This window comes from Musa acuminata, chromosome BXJ3-11 (genome assembly GCF_036884655.1).
Source record: "Musa acuminata AAA Group cultivar baxijiao chromosome BXJ3-11, Cavendish_Baxijiao_AAA, whole genome shotgun sequence".
Classification (NCBI taxonomy): Eukaryota; Viridiplantae; Streptophyta; class Magnoliopsida; order Zingiberales; family Musaceae; genus Musa; species Musa acuminata.
Window position 1 is genome coordinate 7,544,377 of NC_088359.1, and position 19,476 is coordinate 7,563,852.

The 19,476-nt window shown below is 39.1% G+C and overlaps 1 protein-coding gene across 1 annotated transcript; it reads right to left on the reverse strand.

Annotated features, from left to right (window-relative positions):
* Positions 1-159: 159 nt before the first annotated feature.
* On the reverse strand, positions 160-16,859 carry LOC135652777 (metal tolerance protein 4-like). Its single transcript, XM_065174013.1, has 7 exons — positions 16,567-16,859; positions 15,854-16,026; positions 15,476-15,674; positions 3,135-3,313; positions 2,885-3,035; positions 1,667-1,800; positions 160-736 (listed from the first exon to the last, which is right to left on the reverse strand). The coding sequence occupies exons 1-7, from the start codon at positions 16,790-16,792 to the stop codon at positions 557-559; spliced, it is 1,242 nt and encodes a 413-aa protein (XP_065030085.1). The 5' UTR covers positions 16,793-16,859; the 3' UTR covers positions 160-556.
* Between the last annotated feature and the right edge of the window lie 2,617 nt (positions 16,860-19,476).

Sequence of the window (19,476 nt, forward strand, 5' to 3'; positions counted from 1 at the left end):
AGAGGACGATCCTTGGCATCATCATGGTGGTGGGCTGCCGTTTCCTTTACCATCAGTTAGTTGCATTTCTATCATTTATTTATGGTCCGTATATTTTTAGTTGGCTCGAAAGTAGTATCTATTGGCATAAGAAAGAAAACCATCAAGGTAAGTATTTATTACTGTGGGTGCCGTGTTTAGACCATATTCGCCGGAAGAACTCATCTGGAGGCCCTTCTTTCCCCTCTTTGTAACAGGAAAGCCTCCGGAGGTACACTCGTTGAAGGAAATGGGGAAAACAGGTAGAGGGTCGAAGAGATGTAGTTGCTTCTGGATCAGGGATTTGAGGCCTAAACATTCTTCTGGCTAATGGCGGCATTTTGCTTTTTGTTACTTTCCGACCACCCTGGATGAGAATAAGTACAAAGAGAGAACCGCAGTAGCGTACGGTAAGTTCATCGCAAGACCTGTGTGGCTTCATACACCCCCAAAATCTCCACCACACCACATTAAAGGCCGAAAAAAGTCGTTGATCCTGAAACTAACATCAAGAATGCATTGCGGCCAATCATGCATCTCAAGGTTGGCTGCTGGGCAGCTTGACGAGAATAGAGTGCTCCGGCTTGTGGTCGCACTCGAAATCGAGATGCACGAATGCCCGTTCAACCTCTGGAAGCTCCTCGATCTTTATTTGCAGGGATTCTCCGATCGCGTGAGCTTCTTTCAAAGGCAGGTCTTCCGGGAGTTCGATGTCGACCTGTACAACAAAAGAGCCACATCATACACAGCAGAACTACTAAATGAAGTAATATGCTGCAGTTCACGTATGTCTCAAAGCCACTATGATGTTGCAAGCGCTCATCGGGTAACTTTTCCTAGTGTCTGTTCTTGCTGCACGATATCGCATTCGTTAACCTTTGTTCAACTGATTTCAATTGCAAACAAGTAGCTTTTCTTTCTAGTAAAAAGAAAAGAAAAGAAAGGTAGACTACATTTTCCTTGAATTCAAGTATCCTAATAAATAAACAAATTTGAAAAATTTTCCTACATATTATAGTATTCAGTTGGTAATTCAGTCAAGTATTCTTCTATCATGACTGTATTACATCATAAAGTATATATGATGTGTAATTGATAAATGTATCTGCGTCTCATCACATTAGAACACTACCTCTAGTGTTCTTACAGTTTTTAATGTCTTTAATCTGCAAAGGCAAATCATAAGTGGTATACCTTGCAAAAACAAAAAAGCTGCTAGTGAGAAAGCTAAATTTAGTTAAACTAAAGTTTAGCCTCCAATACTCATCCACAAAGTTCTCTTGAGCTTTGTTTAGGTAAAAAATAAAGCATCCACAGAATTACTAGCATTAAGAAAATGAAATAAAGAAAGGAATCCATTGTCAATCAAAAGCTTGCAGGTCAGAATGGAGGTTGCTAAGTTAAAAAACTGAATAAACAGAGATCTTGTTGATGCTTCAATGATGCCATTAAAGAGTGTTAAGTTGTCAAAAATGATACTGCACAATGACTTAATCATCTTAGTGCATCATTAATCAAATATAATGAATCCAAAAAATTCATGCATAGTGAGTTTGACATTAAAAAATTATGCTTACAATTGTGGTTCTAATATAAAAGCTCTATCCACTATTTACTATAGGGAAAAAAAATGCACCAATTAACTGACCTCCACAAAGTAAAGAACACCAAACGTATAAGCACGGACTGTATCAACACGTTTAATTTGAGGATGATGCCTTAATACAAGGTAAGTTAACTTCTGCAGCATCTCCGGTGGAGCTGACTGACCGACCAAAGAGACTGCCCATAGAGCCAAAAAAAAGATACAGAAAATAAGTTAGTCAAAGATAAACAATGTGTGAGAGGTGGTTGTAAAAGACATGAAAAATAGGAAGAAGAAAATGTCAGGTCAAAAGACCAGATGATTACTCGGCCACCTAAAAGTTTTAATCTAACGATTATACAACCAACAGCTGCACAACATGTTCTGGATCCTGCTTATAGCAGTTATATTTCTCTTGGTAATGCTATTTAGTTTGGCTGATCATACTGCAGTACCTTATTTTGCTTGACATGGATAAACAGAACCAGATAATTACTAATTACAAATTGATAAAGAAAATGCAAGGCTTCACCACTGTAGACATGCTAGCTTGCATGTTTTGACCAACATTGCCGATGACATTTTTCTTTTTTTCTCTTCTTTTCAGCAGATTAATGAGCACATCCAACCTTCGAAAAGTACTCTCTAGCGGTCAAGTATTCCAGGTCTGAATTTCAGAAGACCTCTGCTCTTCTTCTTGTATCACCAGTTTGGTAGATAGGTTTATAGCAGAAGGTTAGACTAAGCTGCCAGAGAGAATTTACCAGTTTTCTCCTTTTCTTTAAAAAAAGTAACATTATAATGTTTATCTTCCCTTTTCTGGAAAGGAAAGATATATCTTAAAAAAATGAGACATTATAATGTTTAAAAAAGTGACATTATAATGACCTGATATATCTTTCCTTTTATGGATAAAAAAAGTGACATTATAATGTGTTTTTGTGTTTTCTGCTATGATGGTGTCTTTTTCCTATTCTGTGTGATGATTCATGATCCTATGATATATTTTCATTACAATCTCTATATAAACATTTGAACAAATTGTTGAGATAACAATAGCCTCAATTTAAATGTTATCACTTCTCAAATCCAATATCCTTCAGCATTGACTAAATGGTAGAAGAATGTTAAAATAGAACTGCCAGAGATGACAACATATGGCATTTAAAGCAACTCCTGCTGATACTTCACATTCACCGAGAACCATTACATGACTGTTCTCAGCATAAAATATCTGAAATCCTATCAGAACACTCAAAATTAAGGTTAAGAAAGGCAAACCTGCATTCTCCCAGACAGTTCCTGACCAATTTGAAATTGTATAGATTGCAAGTATAATAGCGCCAGCAGGATCAATCCACCAGTAGAATTTATCACCAAGAATTGCAGCAGCCAGGCCAAGCAAGTTGGTAACAACATCAAAATAATGATCCTGGATGTCACTGAGCCTTTGAAATCAGCATGACAATTCATTTCAAGAAATCAAATGCAAATCCATAAATCATAAACTCAAGAAAATCAGTAGCAAAACCTTAGCATAGGCACGAACGATCTTGTTTCCTGAGGTTCTGCAGTAGAGCCACAGAGCTAGCTTTACAAAAGTGGCAGTCAACATGATCGAATATAGCCACACCAGTTGTAATGAAGTCATCTTGTCAGCAGACTTGTTTACCAACAAGTGTTCAAGAGCTTGAACCAGAACCTGAAATCCTGATGGAGACAACAAAGCTAATGTAGCATTCTGATAGCATAAATGCAGATAACAACAGAGCATCCTCAGAAAAACAATATATGCAGTTACAAGGTTTCAAACACCGGTCAGACTGGTACTTACCAACTGGTATTTATCGGTCTGAGAATGAACTAGTATTGGACCGTATACGTTGGTACCCTTTAGGATTTAGGTTTTTTTTGTTATTTTTCCGATGATCCATACTGGTTTGATTGTTTACTGAAATCAGTTTGCAACCAAGATTTAAACCTTTGGATAATAGTATAACATTTTCCTTGTGTATAAAGTTTTTCAGTGGCACTATAAAGTATTTCCATGTCCAGAATCCAAATATTTTGTATAAGATAGTAAGTCTGATTATTCTACGCAGAACATTTTGACATTTAGTAAGCAAGAATTTAAGCGAATTTGAGCAATTGCAGATACCTGCAACTAGCAACCCCTTCATGATAACTTACTTTGATGATTGTCAACTTTGAAAAGATATATCGCCTACAAATCGCAAAATGAAATGATGCATAGATTGTAATATACATGGAGTATATGGGTGTTGCTAAATCACATACAGTCACAAACTTAGCTAGTTTTGCCTAAGTCGTGTGACACTTTTGCTTGTCCATCTACAAAGGGTCAACCTCCCCCAAAACCTCTTATGATCCTTTAAGGACCTACAAAAGGGAAGACAGACTAGAGGAAGCATTTAACACGAGATCTTACAAATAGACATTTTAGCAAATACTTGATAGATAATGCAAATTAGAAACATATACTTCGCAAGCTTCGAACGATGGCACGACAAAGGGTCCAAGGTGGTTCACTGTAGCCAAAAGTCACTATAAGTGCCCATATGATACTGCTGCGAAATAAGATAGTGAACTAGCCCTAGACAGTAAGGTCTTCAATTTTGAATAATACTGTCCGGTACGAGCATTACATACTGGTCCGTCAGTAGACCGGTACACGGACCGCCCGTTATCGGGCGATATATATATACATATATATATATATATATATACATATATATATATATATATATACATATATATATACATATATATATATACATATATGTAACGTCGCCTTTTATAAAAGTATTTATATAAAAAAAATCTTGTATATATATATATGTATATGTATATGTATATGTATATATATATATATACATATACATATATATATACATATATATATATACATAAATATATATAAATATATATACATATATATATATATATACATATATATATATATATACATACATATATATATAAATATACATACATATATATATAAATATATATATATATACATATATATATATATATACATACATATATATATATATATCGAACGGTATACTGCTCGGTATACAGTACCGTACTGTACCGTACCGAGCGAATGTTGAAACTCCGTTACGGTATGATATTTCAATCCTTGCTAGACACTACCCCGAAAGCCCATCCAGCCATGTGCCACCTAAATAGCTCCAAGGTGCCATACTAGCTTGAAAACCCCACTCTATACCACTCTACGGAGCTAGAAATCCCCTAAAATGGTTGCTTGGATCGTATGCTTTTTGATAGTTTTGCCTCTATGCGATGATTGCACATAACCTACATTTGTAGGACTAAAATGACCACAAAAGCCAACCAAATAGGGTTGCCAAGCCTATTACAAGCCCTCTGCAAGCTGTGCAAAGTATGAATAAAAATTAAAGACACGGATATACATGAACATTACATCGAACACCCTTTGTACATATTTGTCTGTGATATTCTCCCCGACTTATTTCTTCGGTATACTCGTCGAAGCCTTTGCAGATGTTGCATCTCCTTGCCTTTATTGAATCTTCGATCTTCTGCTTTAGTTGCAACGTGCCTCTTGGCTCTCAATTGCTTTCCGCAACTGTTATTGAGTAGTCGAACTTTGATCCGCTAACACTATTTCAACTCACCAATAACTTTGACTCTAGTATGGGGTTGGTCAAGTTGTGCTGATCTTTATTAGTTCCTACAGATCCTTTAGATGAAAAAAAGACATTCTTTGTTGTGTGCTAGTCTCTCAAACGTCTCGCACCACTTGAACTGGGTGGATGCCTGTTGAAGTTTTAACGAGCATCGCCTGACAGGTTTTAAGGTTTTTAAGGTCTTTCCTTCGTAAAATTTGCCCATTGATTCTTCTTTTACTTAGTTGTTGCCTTCAAATAGGTTTGCATCACTCTTGCTTTCGATTAGCATTTTGTTGAGAAATAAAGCGAACAATCTACTATCGACAGAACTAATCACTATTGGTGAGGATTTGACGATTGTTGTTTTCCACTAAGTTTCTTCAAAGAGCCTTTAAACATGTGTAGAACTCCTTTACTGGATAAATAAGAGAACTGGGGTACTCGGTTTCACCTATTCCCTTAAGAGTTGAGAAGGCAAAGGTTGCTTAACTTCGCTCGTCTCCTCAAGGGTTGTACTTTACGCATTAAGTTAGTTACTAGCCTTCGCTACTCTTTACTCATACTTCTAAAGCACCCAAAGTGTTTGTACTTCTTGCATTAAGTTAGTTATTGTGATTCGCCTCCTCATTGCCATCGAACTTCTTGAATGCAAGAAGTTTTGCCTGAAAAGAGCAAAATTTTACCTTTATTTAGAGCAAGTCTTCGATAATTTTAGTCACCTCTGGGATTATGTCGTCTTCTCCTCTATTTCTATCTGTACTCCTCTAAGTAGAAAAGGTACAATACCACATATTGCCTACTCCATTCCTTGGTCGAGCACTCCTGCATCAACCCGAAGTCCCCCACTTTTGGGTATCTTGATGAGAAGCCCATCGACACTGGTCTTACGAAGTACCCTGGCTTTTGCCCTTCGGCCTTGTCTCGATACTTGGAGTTTGCATCCGCATTCTCCACCTCCTTCACGACAATGTTCTCTCTCTCTCTCTCTCTATGAGAGCAAGAGATTGATGACTCCACGAAAGTCCTGCCTTTGCGGTACCATGCCACTACCATGCCCATGACCCTATTATCCGTTACTTTACATTTTTATCCATTTCTTTGTGATCAGTAAATCTGCATCTGCAGCATTATGACACTCCTCTAAGTCCACCTCCATCCTAACCGACGTTTGGTTTGGATAGTTAAGTCCCTCTGGATTCGTCGTCGCTGCCTCGCCCCTTTTGACCACTTGCCTCAACACCTTTGTGTTTTCCGAGCAATTCTCTTTGGTCGATGGAAAGGTAGACTGCAACTCCTATGCATGGCCTTCGCCATTATGTTACAGGGCTCGTATTGATTCTATTCTCCTTTGCATCTTTGGTAGCAACGTTCGCTCACTTGACCTTGTCCTCTGACTTGCCAGACTCTCTCAAGTGAATACGAGCTCTAGAGCAGTCTAACCCTTCAACCGCTTCGATCATCCCTTTGTACAATCAAGTCCCCCCATGAGACTCACTAGTACTTACACTTGGAATTCCCTCAATAGTACATAACCCCCATATGCTGATGATCAAGGCTTTCATCCAATGCAAAATTCAATGCATGCACGAAAGACTCACCTCTACGGTACCATAACATTCACTCTTTGAATCTATAACCCTTCTTGTCATCATGCTGTTCACCGAAGTGGAGCTCCTAGTAGCTATCGATTATACCACCATATGATCAAGTCTCTCATAGGATTTCTCCCGTGTATGTCACATTGCCTCGAACTATTCTACCACAATCCACTATACCATGTCGCCTCCTTGTGATATCTCCATTATATTCTGATCTTTGTAAGATGAATTTGGATTACGATCTCTCTATGTGCGGCCTTTATCAACACATCATAGGGCCTCCGCCACCTTTGATTGTGTTCACTCTTTTGGCAATCGACCTTCGTCTACCTACTCCCGGGTCACACACATAGCTCTAGGATAGTCCGTCGCTTAGTAGCTCTTGAAGTCCATCAACTTCACCGAAATTAATGTGTCATTATCTGGATCGTAGGCCCCTGCCCCCAACACAATCTCCGCTATGCACAATTTCCTTTGTGGCAATTCGAATGGTAACACCGCGCCGTATTATTTAAGAGTACTTACCTCTGCGTCCTTTTGTCCCATGCCAAGGCCTGCTAACCCTAACTTCACCTCTGCAAGTTAAGTTGTCTTAGTCCCTCCATCAATTGCTTTGCCAAGATAAGGTGCATATGCATCGAAGCTCCCTCCGACTTTGGCACCATGCAAGATGAGTCTGCTCTATCAGAATGATGGACCTAAGGAACGATATGATCTCGTTCTTGCCTTTACAAGAGTTCATATCCTTGATCTCTATTCAAGAAAAGTTTTGCGCATCCACTTCATGTTCCGTCTTTTATGTCGACTCCCTTTATGTGACTTGTGCCAGTCATATATGCCCTGCAAGCCAATCATATGAGTGATAACACGTGTGACTTGACACACAGTTGTTTTGCTTATTATATTTTGGCATTTATCACTTTATATTGCTACAGTAGTTGTTGGCGAGGTTGCCCTACATCTGCCTGGTGAAGCTATTATTACATTGGATGTATGTTATTTTGTTCCTTCTATTATCAAAAACATTATTTTCATTTCATGTTTGACAGTTAGTGGATATAAATTAGTTTTTGAGAACAATGATTGTTTAATATTATTAAATGATGAGATCATCACGAGAGGAATATTGCATAATGGTTTGTTTATGTTAGACACTACTCCACAATATTGCATAATGGTTTGTTTATGTTAGACACTACTCCACATATCATAAATGTAAGTGTGTCTAAGAGGAAATGAGATGAGGTGAACAGTGCATACCTGTGGCATTATAGGCTAGGTCACATCCATAAGAGAAGGATTCAAAAGTTGCTAAAAGATGGATATCTAGATCCATTCGACTATGAGTCATATGCAACTTGTGAGGCTTGCCTTCGTGGAAAACTGACAAACTCTCCATTTAGTGGAACTAGAGAAAGGGCCACTGAGCTATTGGAACTCATACATAGTGATGTATGTGGACCCATGTCAACTCATGCCATTGGTGGTTACTCCTACTTCATTACCTTTACTGATAATTTCTCAAGGTATGAACATGTGTACTTAATGAAGTACAAGTCCGAGGTCTTTGAGAAATTCAGAAAGTATAAGAATGAAGTAGAGAACCAGACTGGAAAGAGTATCAAGACTCTTCGATCAGATCGAGAAGGTGAGAACTTAAGTACAGAGTTTACCCAGTTCCTCAAAGACCATGAGATTCTATCCCAATGAACACCTCCTTATACACCTCAGCTCAATGGTGTATCTGAAAGGAGGAATCGTTCGCTGTTAGATATGGTACGGTCCATGATGAGTTTCGCTGACCTACCCATCTCATTCTGGGGATATGCCCTAGAGACCAAAGCTTACCTTCTCAACAGAGTTCCAACTAAGTCAGTAGTGTCTACACCATATGAGATATGAAATGGAAAGAAACCCGATCTTAAGGTTGTTAAGATTTGGGGCTACCCTGTCCACGTTAAAAGACATAACCCCGATAAGTTGGAATCATGGATGGAGCGGTGCAAGTTCGTGAGATACCCCAAGGAAACTTGTGGGGTATTATTTCTATCATCTCGAGGACCAAAAGATCTTTGTAGCCAAGAGAACGGTGTTCCTTTAGAAGGAACACATTCTTGGTGGAGACAATGGGAGTCTGATAGAGTTGAGCGAGGTTGGAGAACCTAGCTCAAGCACCACTTTATAGCCCGAGTTTGTTCAGGTACTTAATACATAAGTTCCAACTTTACGTAGGTCTGATAGAGTATCCTATCCTCTTGAGAGATATGTGGGAGATATTGGAGGAGAGGATGTTGAGGATATTGATCCTCAGACTTACGAGGAGGCTATTATGAGTATAGACTCCGGGAAGTGGCAAGAAGCCATGAATTCTGAGATGGATTACATGTACTCCAACAAGGTTTGTAACCTAGTTGATGCGCCCGAGGGTATTGTACTCATCGGTTGCAAGTGGATCTTTAAGAAAAAGATCAGAGTAGATGAAAAGGTAGAGACCTATAAAGCAAGGCTAGTGGCTAAGGGGTATCGTCAAAGGTAAGGAGTTGACTATGACGAAACCTTCTCACCCGTAGCCATGCTAAAATCCATCCGAATTCTATTGGCTATTGTAGCACACTATGATTATGAGATCTGACAAATGACGTGAAAACTACATTCCTCAATAGCAACCTCGAGGAGGAGGTGTATATGATATAGCCCGAGGGATTCGTGTCCAAGGACTGCCAAAATAAGGTGTGCAGGTTGCTTAGATCCATTTATGGACTAAAGCAAGCTTCCCGAAGTTGGAACATAAAATTTGATGAGGCAGTAAGATCTTATGACTTCGTTAAGAACGAAGATGAGCCTTGTGTGTACAAGAAGGTAAGTGGGAGCGCTATCACCTTCTTGTTGTTATATGTGGATGACATCCTGATCATTGAAAATGATGTAGGAATGTTATCCACAATAAAGGCTTGGTTATCTTGACACTTCTCTATGAAGGACTTAGGGGAAGCATCGTATATCTTGAGGATTCAGATCTATAGAGATAGATCCAAGAGAATGCTTGGCTTGTCCCAGTCCAGGTACATAGACATCATTGTCAAAAAGTTTGGCATGAAAAATTTCAAGAGAAGTCTAATACCGATGAGACATGAGATATCGCTTTCTAGGAGTATGTCCCCAAAGACTCCTGAAGAAAGAGCGAACATAAATAGGATACCCTATGCCTCAGCAATATGGTCTATCATGTATGTCATGTTGTATATCAGGCCTGATATAGCGCATGCTATGAGTGTCACGAGCAGGTATCAGGCAGATCCAGGCTTGGAGCACTGGAAAACGGTAAAGTGTATCCTTAAGTACTTGAGAAGGACTAAGGATCTTTTACTAGTATATGGAGGTAGTAGCCTCAGGGTTGAAGGCTACACAGACTCGAGTTTTTAGTCCGGTATCGATAATAGCAAGTCGAATTCGGGGTATGTGTACACCTTGAATGGAGGAGTAGTGTGCTGGAAGAGTTCCAAGCAAGATACTACTGCTGACTCGACCACAGAGGCAGAGTACATTGCTGCAGCAAAGGCAACAAAAGAGGGAGTCTGGATAAAGAAGTTCATCACAGATCTGGAAGTCATGCTAGGCAGCGAGGAGCTGATTCCCTTATATTTCGACAACAATGGGATGATTGCTCAAGCGAAGGAACCCAGGTCTCATCAGAAATCCAAGCATGTTCTGAGGAGGTTCCAACTAATCAGAGAGATCATGACCCGAGGAGATGTAGTAGTGGAAAGAGTTCCATCCGAAGATAACATTGCAGATTCACTGACAAAGCCATTATCTCAGATTGTCTTTGAGCGTCACAGGAGTCTGATGGGGATCAGACACATAGGTGATTGGCTTTAGGTCAAGTGAGAGATTGCTAGTCATATGTGCCCTGCAAGCCAATCACTTGAGTGATGACACGTGTGACTTGACACGCAGTCTTTTTGCTTATTATATTTTGACATTTGTCACTTTATATTGCTTGTTGCATATATATATATATATATATATATATATATATATATATTGTGATGTCTTTGGATATGTGCAATGAGAATCAGATCGTGATGAGATCACGATATTGAGACCTATTCGCCTTTAAACACAGATCCTAAATAATCTCGGTCATAGGTTACTCAAGAAGGACATCGAGATAACCAGACAGACCAGTGTGTTGTATACCCGTCCATATGATAGATGCAGCTGGTCTCATAGTAACTCGTGTGGGGACACTAGGGATACAATACAGGTGCTCATTGGAGAATGAGTTCACTGATTGATCCGCTTACGGAATATTGAATGGTTGATGATGCTTTATTGTCAGACAGTGATTTTGTAGTCCTAGTGGTGTATCTGGTCCTTAGACTTGAGACACCAAGGATGTCCTGTATGAGTGCTCCACTCTTTGATACTAGACTTATATGTTTGGATGTACCAGATCTAGCTAAGCCGATCATTGGGAGTGACAATCAACCTTACGAAAGCTATTGAGTGTCGATAGAGGATCATCCACTCTCGATGTCATGAGAGGAATGTCACATGTGTTCTTACTCAGACAAATCCCTGGCCAGGGTCATTCAGATTGAGAGAGAAAGAGTTCTCCGGGAGAATCCGATTAGAGCGAGACTCGAGTAGAAACCGTATGGATATTAGATGGATGAGGGACTATAGGTACACAATAATTGAGGACAAACAGGTCCAATGGATTTGATTCCCCGGTATCGTCTGGGGACTGCAGCGTAGTGGCCTAGTACGTCCGCAGTCGATGAGTCGAATGAATTATTATGAAGATAATAATTCACTGAGCCAGAAGGAATTCTGATAAGTATGACTCACGACCACCTCGATATTGGGCCTAGAGGGTCATACACATATGGTAGACATTGCGATGAGTAGAGGTTCGGATATGAGATATCCGCCGGAGCCCCTATCTTATTGGATATCCAATAAACCCCTAAATTATTGGATCATATGGATGCGATACAATAAGCACCTACTAGAGATTATTGGATAAGGATCCACTAATCTAAGAGACTTGGGTAGTTGGATAAAGATCCAATACCCAATAGAGCAGGATCCATTAGGGTTAAGTTGACAAGAGACCTCTATAAATAAGAGGGAATCAGTGGTTCATAGGCTAGAGCCTTTTGCTTGCCTCTCCTATTCTCCTCCCTCTCTCCACCTCAAAGCAGGTCTGGAGTTTTGAGGAGCGTCGTCGCAGCCCTACTGTGTGGATCACCACTAGGGAGGAGGGTGCTTGACCTCCTTCACCCTCTCCTAGAGATATGCAGGGATTCAAGGATATACGATCTCCTTAGGTAACACAATCTATCTCACACGTGGTTTTCTGTTTCGCGAATTTTTTTGCACCAATCTTCGCACGACAACGAACATATCTTTGAGAATTGAGGATTTTGTTTTCTGTTCTTCCACTGAGCATGTGATGTCGCCCCCCAAGATTTTCCTACAACTTGGGTACTTCACCAAGTTCCACCCAAGTTGCCCCTCTCCTTGGTGTGTATCAAGATGATGGTGGCCCTTATGCCTATCATTCTATGGGTCAACCCTCGGTTGAGTCTGATTTTCACATTAGCATTAAGTGTACCTTCATTTGGTGTTGTATGTGGTCGTTCCCTCACTTGATCTCGCAATGCGTTCACCAATGCATTACCTTATGCGAGATCATGTGACGACTTATTATCGCTCGCTCGATCCATTGAGCCTTATGGAGCTGTCATCTTTAGGTACCCCCTCAACATGTGCAGTTCATTACACAAGATTCACCCTTTGGAGAATCGAGACTTATCCCTACTGGATATCTATCATATTAAAGTAATTTTTCTCTTTATATCATCTCATTTGGAAGTTTCGAATACCACCATCCCTTTGGACTACTCCGCCATGCTGAACAAATTGTATATTTTTCATCACCATAAATGCACTTGCTAGATTGAGACTCTTCGCCAATACAGGTCCCTGTTGCGCCCCTCAAGGCCTAGCAATATACTGAACTTACTACACACTTTAACCTCCTACGGATGTATCGTTCCCATGCTGAAGAAAAAGTTTTCATACTCTATGGCGCCTAGTTTCAATCGCCTTAGAATGCTCACAAACAGTCCATCGTCCGCATACAAGCCTTTGCATAAGTACCAAATTCTTTGAGTTAACAATCCTCCTCACCTCTATGAGCTTTGTACAACTCTTTTAGTCGTCGAGCAACCCAACCCTCATTGCACAATCTCATCCTTAGGTAAGCACCCCGCTTGCCTTGAACATCGTCAAGTTTGGTTGCCAACATCAAGCTGTAGCTCGAACTCAACCATCTCAACCTTTGTGTGCTACGCGTTCTTCTTAGCTTGCTTGTCCTCGTGGTACCTCTCACGTGAAGGTAGTGATTTCAATAGGCGCTCGGGCGCTCGCCTAGGTGCTCAGGCGAAGCGAGGCGAGGCCCAAGCACCTCGCTTCAAAAAGGCGCCGCTTGAGTGCTTGCCCGAGCCCAGGCGCCAGGCGCTTCAGGCGAGCGCCTGGGTTAAAACAAGCGACCGAACCAGATTTTTAGGTCTGGTTGGTCTCAGGTGCTTTAGTTGGTTCAATCGAACTAACTAAATCCCCGATATCAAGCTCCCTCTCGCGATTTCCCCAACTTCCCCAACCCAAAACTTGTGATCGCGATTTCTTCTCCGTTGTCGCTGCTCTCTAGTGCCGCTGCCACTATCGCTGCTCGCCGCTACTATCGCTACTCGCCGCTGCCACAATCGCTACTCGCCGCTGCTGTCGTCGCTCGCCACTGTTGTTGCCGCCGTTGTCGCTCGCCGCTCTCGCTGTCACTCGCAGCTCCCGTTCCCACTCCCGCTATCGCTCGCCGCTTCCGCTGTCACCGTCGCTCGTCGCTCCCGCTCCTACTCTAGCTACGGCTGTCGCCTGCTACCGCTGTCGTTGCCTCAGTAGCCTCGGTCTTCTCACACTCTTCTCACTATATTGTTAATAGTATATTAACAGTATACTGCTAACTGTATACTAATAATAGTATTTTTATTTATTAGGTTAATAATATATTATTTTTTATTTTAATACTATTAATTTTTATTTATTTAATAGTATTTTTTATTTAAAAAATAAAAATATACTATTATGATTTATTTATTTATTTATTGTGATTTTGTACCTAATTTTCTTAATTTAATAGCATATTTTTTTATTTAAATAATTATATTTATTAATTATATTATATATTTTTATATTTTAGCACCTCGCTTCACTCGGGCGAGCGTCTAGGCGAGCGCCTAACACCTCGGGCGTTTTTGGACCTTGACGCCTAGTGCTTTTTAAATCACTGCGTGAAGGGTGTTTGTATTTAGTTCATTCGTCTAAATGCAAATCTCATATGTTTGCTCCTTTGAGTGACTCTATTCCCAATGTCTCTACGCTAGTTTCCCTCAAATGATCACATGTGTTGGCTGCCCTCAACGCAGCCCCACTAGGTCCCCACATTTGCATGTGAAGTGTTCATAAATATACATGTCTCACTCTAATATCGTATGTCACAGACTTAGCATGTTATGCCTAAGTCATGTGGCACCATTGCGTGTTTGTTCGCAAAGGGCCGATCTCCTCAAAATCTCTTATGGTCCATTAAGGACTTGTAAAAGAAAAGACGGATTAAAAGAAGTATTTAACTATGGATCCCACAAGCAGATATTTTAACAAACACTTGATATATAATACATATTATAAACATAGACTTTGCAAACTCTAAACGATCATACGATAAATGGTCCAAGGTGGTCCGCCACGGCTAAAAGTCCCCACAAGTGTCAACATGAAACTACTGTACAACAAGACAACGAACTAACCTTAGACACTACCCCAAATGCCCATCCAGCCACATACCACTCGGGTAGCTCCAAGGTGATATGTTGGCTGACACTCTGCACCACTTTGCGGAGCTAGAAAACCCCCAAAATGGTTCCGTAGATGATATGTTTTTAGATAATTTTTTCTTTATGCAACCACTGCATACAATACAACCTACGTTTACAGGACTAAAACGACCATAAAATCTAACCAAAATGAAACTGTCAAGTCTACTAAAGCCCTCTATATGCTGTGTAAAACATAAACAAAACCAAAAGACACAAACATATTAAACATTATATCGAACACCCTTTGATAACAAGTTACTGTGCCTTACCCAGCATGAAAATTAAAGTTCGCTTTCTCAACCATTGTGATTAAAGTTCACTTTACCTAGTGAGCTTCTTCATATCCCGTCTTTACACTTGTTGAACGTACCGGTGGGTATTGACACTAGGTATGGGTGCTTGCCTCCATGCCAATGCAAATGATTCAGCATGCTGTAGGCATAATTACTGAGACAGGCAGCACAACCCATTGCAAATACTGTGCCTTACCCAGCATGAAAAATTTTGTATATCCAAAAATTCCACAACATTTAGAAACAAACAACAATCCTTGTTCTTGATTATGAATAAAACTTCATGAGAATTGTCCATAAAGCAATAATTAGGCCTAATCAACCATAATGCTATAAAATTAGAAAGCCAGATGCACACCAAGGGTAGCCATGATAGCAGCAAATATGACGATCCCGACTGGTTGAATGCGTAGCTTGCCAATTGGGTATTTGTATATATTGATATGCTTCATGGATAGATGAGTGAACCAGAGGATACCACCCGCCAAAAGATCTAGTAACGAATCCAGCGTTGACGCAGCAATAGCTATCGATCCACTTCGTATGGTAGCATAAATCTGTAGGCAAAATCCACTTCAATTGCAAGTTGTACATGAGATATCCATGATGAACTTAACAAGCTCAAACAGTCACACAAAAATTTCTCTGGTTTTATTTCCTTTCCAAGGAGATGACAATAGCAAAAGATGAAACTATACGAATCAATCACATTTAAAACCTAAAAATGAAAGATCACCTTTAATGCCAAGAGAGCTACATTTGCGGAATTAGAAATCTTCATTGCAAATTCACTCTGTACTTGCTCTTCAATATCCTGAGCCTCATCAACGTTGCTAGGTGTTCCTAACGAATCTACTTCCTCGAAAGAACTCAGGGTGGCAAACTGTTTCTCATAGTATTCCTTTTCTCCTGCAATGAGAAATAAGAAAGAGGACATTTGAGCAAGCATTGGAACACACAACCTGGAGACCAGCATCAACTTCTTGATTCTTTGATGTAACCATCATTTTCTGTCAACAACTTGTCAAAATTGAGGGATATAAGAAAATGACAATAAATTTTGGAAACAAAAGGGGGAAATGATTAGGAATCGTGATTTAAGATAAATGAATCAAATAGGATATGTAAGTCAATCATCTCAGTTGACGTCAGAAGAGATATATCTTTGAACTACCGCTACAGTTTCTGTATAGTTCATGCCATCGTTGCATCCAGAGCGAAAAGAAAAAGGAATAAAAGCTGAAGCCTTTAGCCAATCTTATCGATATCAGCTACAAAAAACTCATAATTAGGAAGATAAATGGTTGCGGTGATCTTTCAAAACGCAATCAACTCCAAAGAAATATCGACATTCACTGAAATTAACAGGACGATATATATAGAGAAAGAGGGAGAGGGAAAAGCCGATCTTTAAGCAATGGGAGAGGACACTGGTGAAGGATTCCTGACCTTCGTTGAGGTCTTTGGTCCGGGAGACGTCGATGGTGAAGGGCCTCTCGGGGTCGACGCCAAGCCTCACCTTCTCCGGCAGCCGGGCTACGAACTCGCCCCTCATCAAGTGCACCGAGTTCTTCCGCGCCACCCTGGCTGCCGCCTCGGCGCTCCGCCCCCGATCTGCCACCAGCAACGGCACCCTCACCTCCTCTGCAACTCTCCCATTCTCCCCTCCCTCCATCTCTCTTCCCCCCTCCCACCTCTCTCTCTCTCTCTCTCTCCCTCTCCCTCTGTGTCTCCGAGCTAAATGAGACCAATGATCCGATACAAACGTCGAAGAAAGCTCCCCAATAATCGACGAGGATATATATAGATATAGATATAGCACAAATCCCGCCTCTCGCTATTGTCGCTCCTATTTGTCCTTTTTTTCTTTCATTAATTAATTTGGTATATAATTGTAGTGATGTGTATTCAGATTTTAGACAGTAATCAGAGGATAGAAATATAATTATACTGCAATTGTTATAATTTCTAAGCAGACTAAAGGTGAAGGAGATGCCAACGCTATGTTTTAGGAGGTGTTTTTTTCGGTTGAATAATTCTTTAAAAATAAATTATAATCCAATATCTGTTTACTGTATTAGTTATTTATTCAACCATAACTCATGGAAATATTAACCCCCTCAAAAATTTATCTATGGGGCACGCGTTTTTTCGTCCGATATATTGGCATCCGTGTCGTTCTTTGTATTCGGGACCCACTTTTTGGTGCAACCACAAGGCGGCTAGCTGCTTGGGTAGGTTTATCTGGTTGTATCAGTCTGAGAGACCAACTCATGCATCAACGAAATAGAAACACTACCGACGGCCTGCAGAGTGCCCACCGGCGGTGGCAGTCGGTGTTTCTCTTCATAGTATATTTAATGGACTCATGTGTCAACTCAATGGAGATGGGGTTCATCCACTGCAGCTGATATTATAATGGTCTTTTGCCTCCATTTGGCAGGTGAGAGCAGTGAGTCGCAGTTGCAAGACATGAAAGATTCCTCCTGCCAAACCCATTTAATGCCCAGTGTTATGATCCGAGTAAGAAAGAAGACAAAATAGGAAGAGACATTTGTTTCCTTCTCCACTTCTGGAGACATATGTGAGTCTTTCCAGGAGTGACATGATGAAGCTTCTGCGAGACTTCAATGGCCTTAGTCAGGTCTGCTGGTAGCCCAACTTCTATTTCTCGTTCCATAATTTTGGGGAACTGCCAAATGACACTGTTTGTTCCGAAAAGGAAAATGTTTTTTAATGGCAAGAAAACTTTCTCAAAAAAAAAATCTTGGATATTTATCGAAAAAAGTTAGGCGATTACAAGGAAAAAAAATCACTCTATAATTCCTAAATAGTCACTCTATATTTCTAATGTTCTGAAAATATTTCTTCAAAAGTTGTCATTTATTTCCACCTAATTCAAAAGCCTGTGTTTTTCCGCCAACTGTTTATCGTGTTTGTGAGTTTTTAATCAAAAAATACTGTACATTTGAACTAAATATTGATTTCATAATATTTTTGAAATAAAAATACTGTGAAATCAATAGTTACTTTAAAAATATTTTTTGACTAGTCTTACACTATTTTTTAGATAAAAACACATAAAACATTATAAACAGTTGGAGTGGTCCGGCCCATTAAATGAGCAAAAAAAACACATGACAATTTTTTGAGATATTTTTAATTTTTTTATTATGGGTGACTGTTTGGGAATATGAAAAGATATACCATTCAGAAAACATCCATATATATATATATATATATTCTCAAACAATCATCCAAACAAATTATTATTAATTTATTTTTTTTATCAAATGATGTCCCACATATTTGTTTTTATCAAGGTTATCTTTTTTCTCATTTTGATAAAAATATTTTTAGATTTTTATTTAAATAACTTGATCATGTTATATTAAAAAATATTTAATTGATTCAATAAAGTTTTAAATTGATTTAATGAAAGTTGATGGAGTTACACTTCAAATTGAACTAATTTACTCGTAATGAAATAACCTATTTAAAAATATTTTAATTTTAATTATTAATTATCATAAAATCTTGAAAAATAATACTAGTTGTTTTAGTATCATAATAAGACAGGTTAGTGAAAGTTTGAATTAGTTCATTACTTGATTTTGTAAAAATTTGAATTTGTTTGTTGAATATTTAGTAAGTTTACACTCAATTGTATAACATACTAAAAATATTTTTTATTTTAATTATATAATATATTTGATAAGGAGTATACTGTTAGTTAATTGTTATTTGATATTTAATCGTCATATGATATCCAGGATAGAAAGAGAAAACGAATGTTACCCCTACCCATTTATGGGCAAGAGTCCAAAGCATATGGTTATGGGTTATTCTCCCCCTTTATCTACCATGTAGATAAGAGGTGAAGGAAAAACTATTGAAGATAATTAGACGCTGCCTTTCAGTAGAATATTCCATGTCTCTTTATAACTATGTATAAAAGTTTATTTTTAACATAATAAAAAAGGAGGTTATATTTTTTGGCCACTTGTTCATACTCATATATCTAAGATTACTAAGTTGAGTATCGAATGAGCCGAATATAAAATCTTTTTTGATCTCAATAATACTTTGGGAGCATGGTGTTTCCACATTGGAGGCATATCAAATAATCCTACATATATATGTCTGAATCACATCGGGTTGATTAAGATGTCAGCAACGCACATAATATCATTGTAAAAGTTTTGTGTGTATTCTGAAGATTATGGATTTTAACATTTATCGATGCGTTTAGATGAACTGTATAAAGCGATTTCTTCGAACAGATTATACATAAAACATTGTTAAAAGGTGTAATAATTTCGGTTAATGCTACTTGCCAAAAGTACTGCTTCAAGCGAT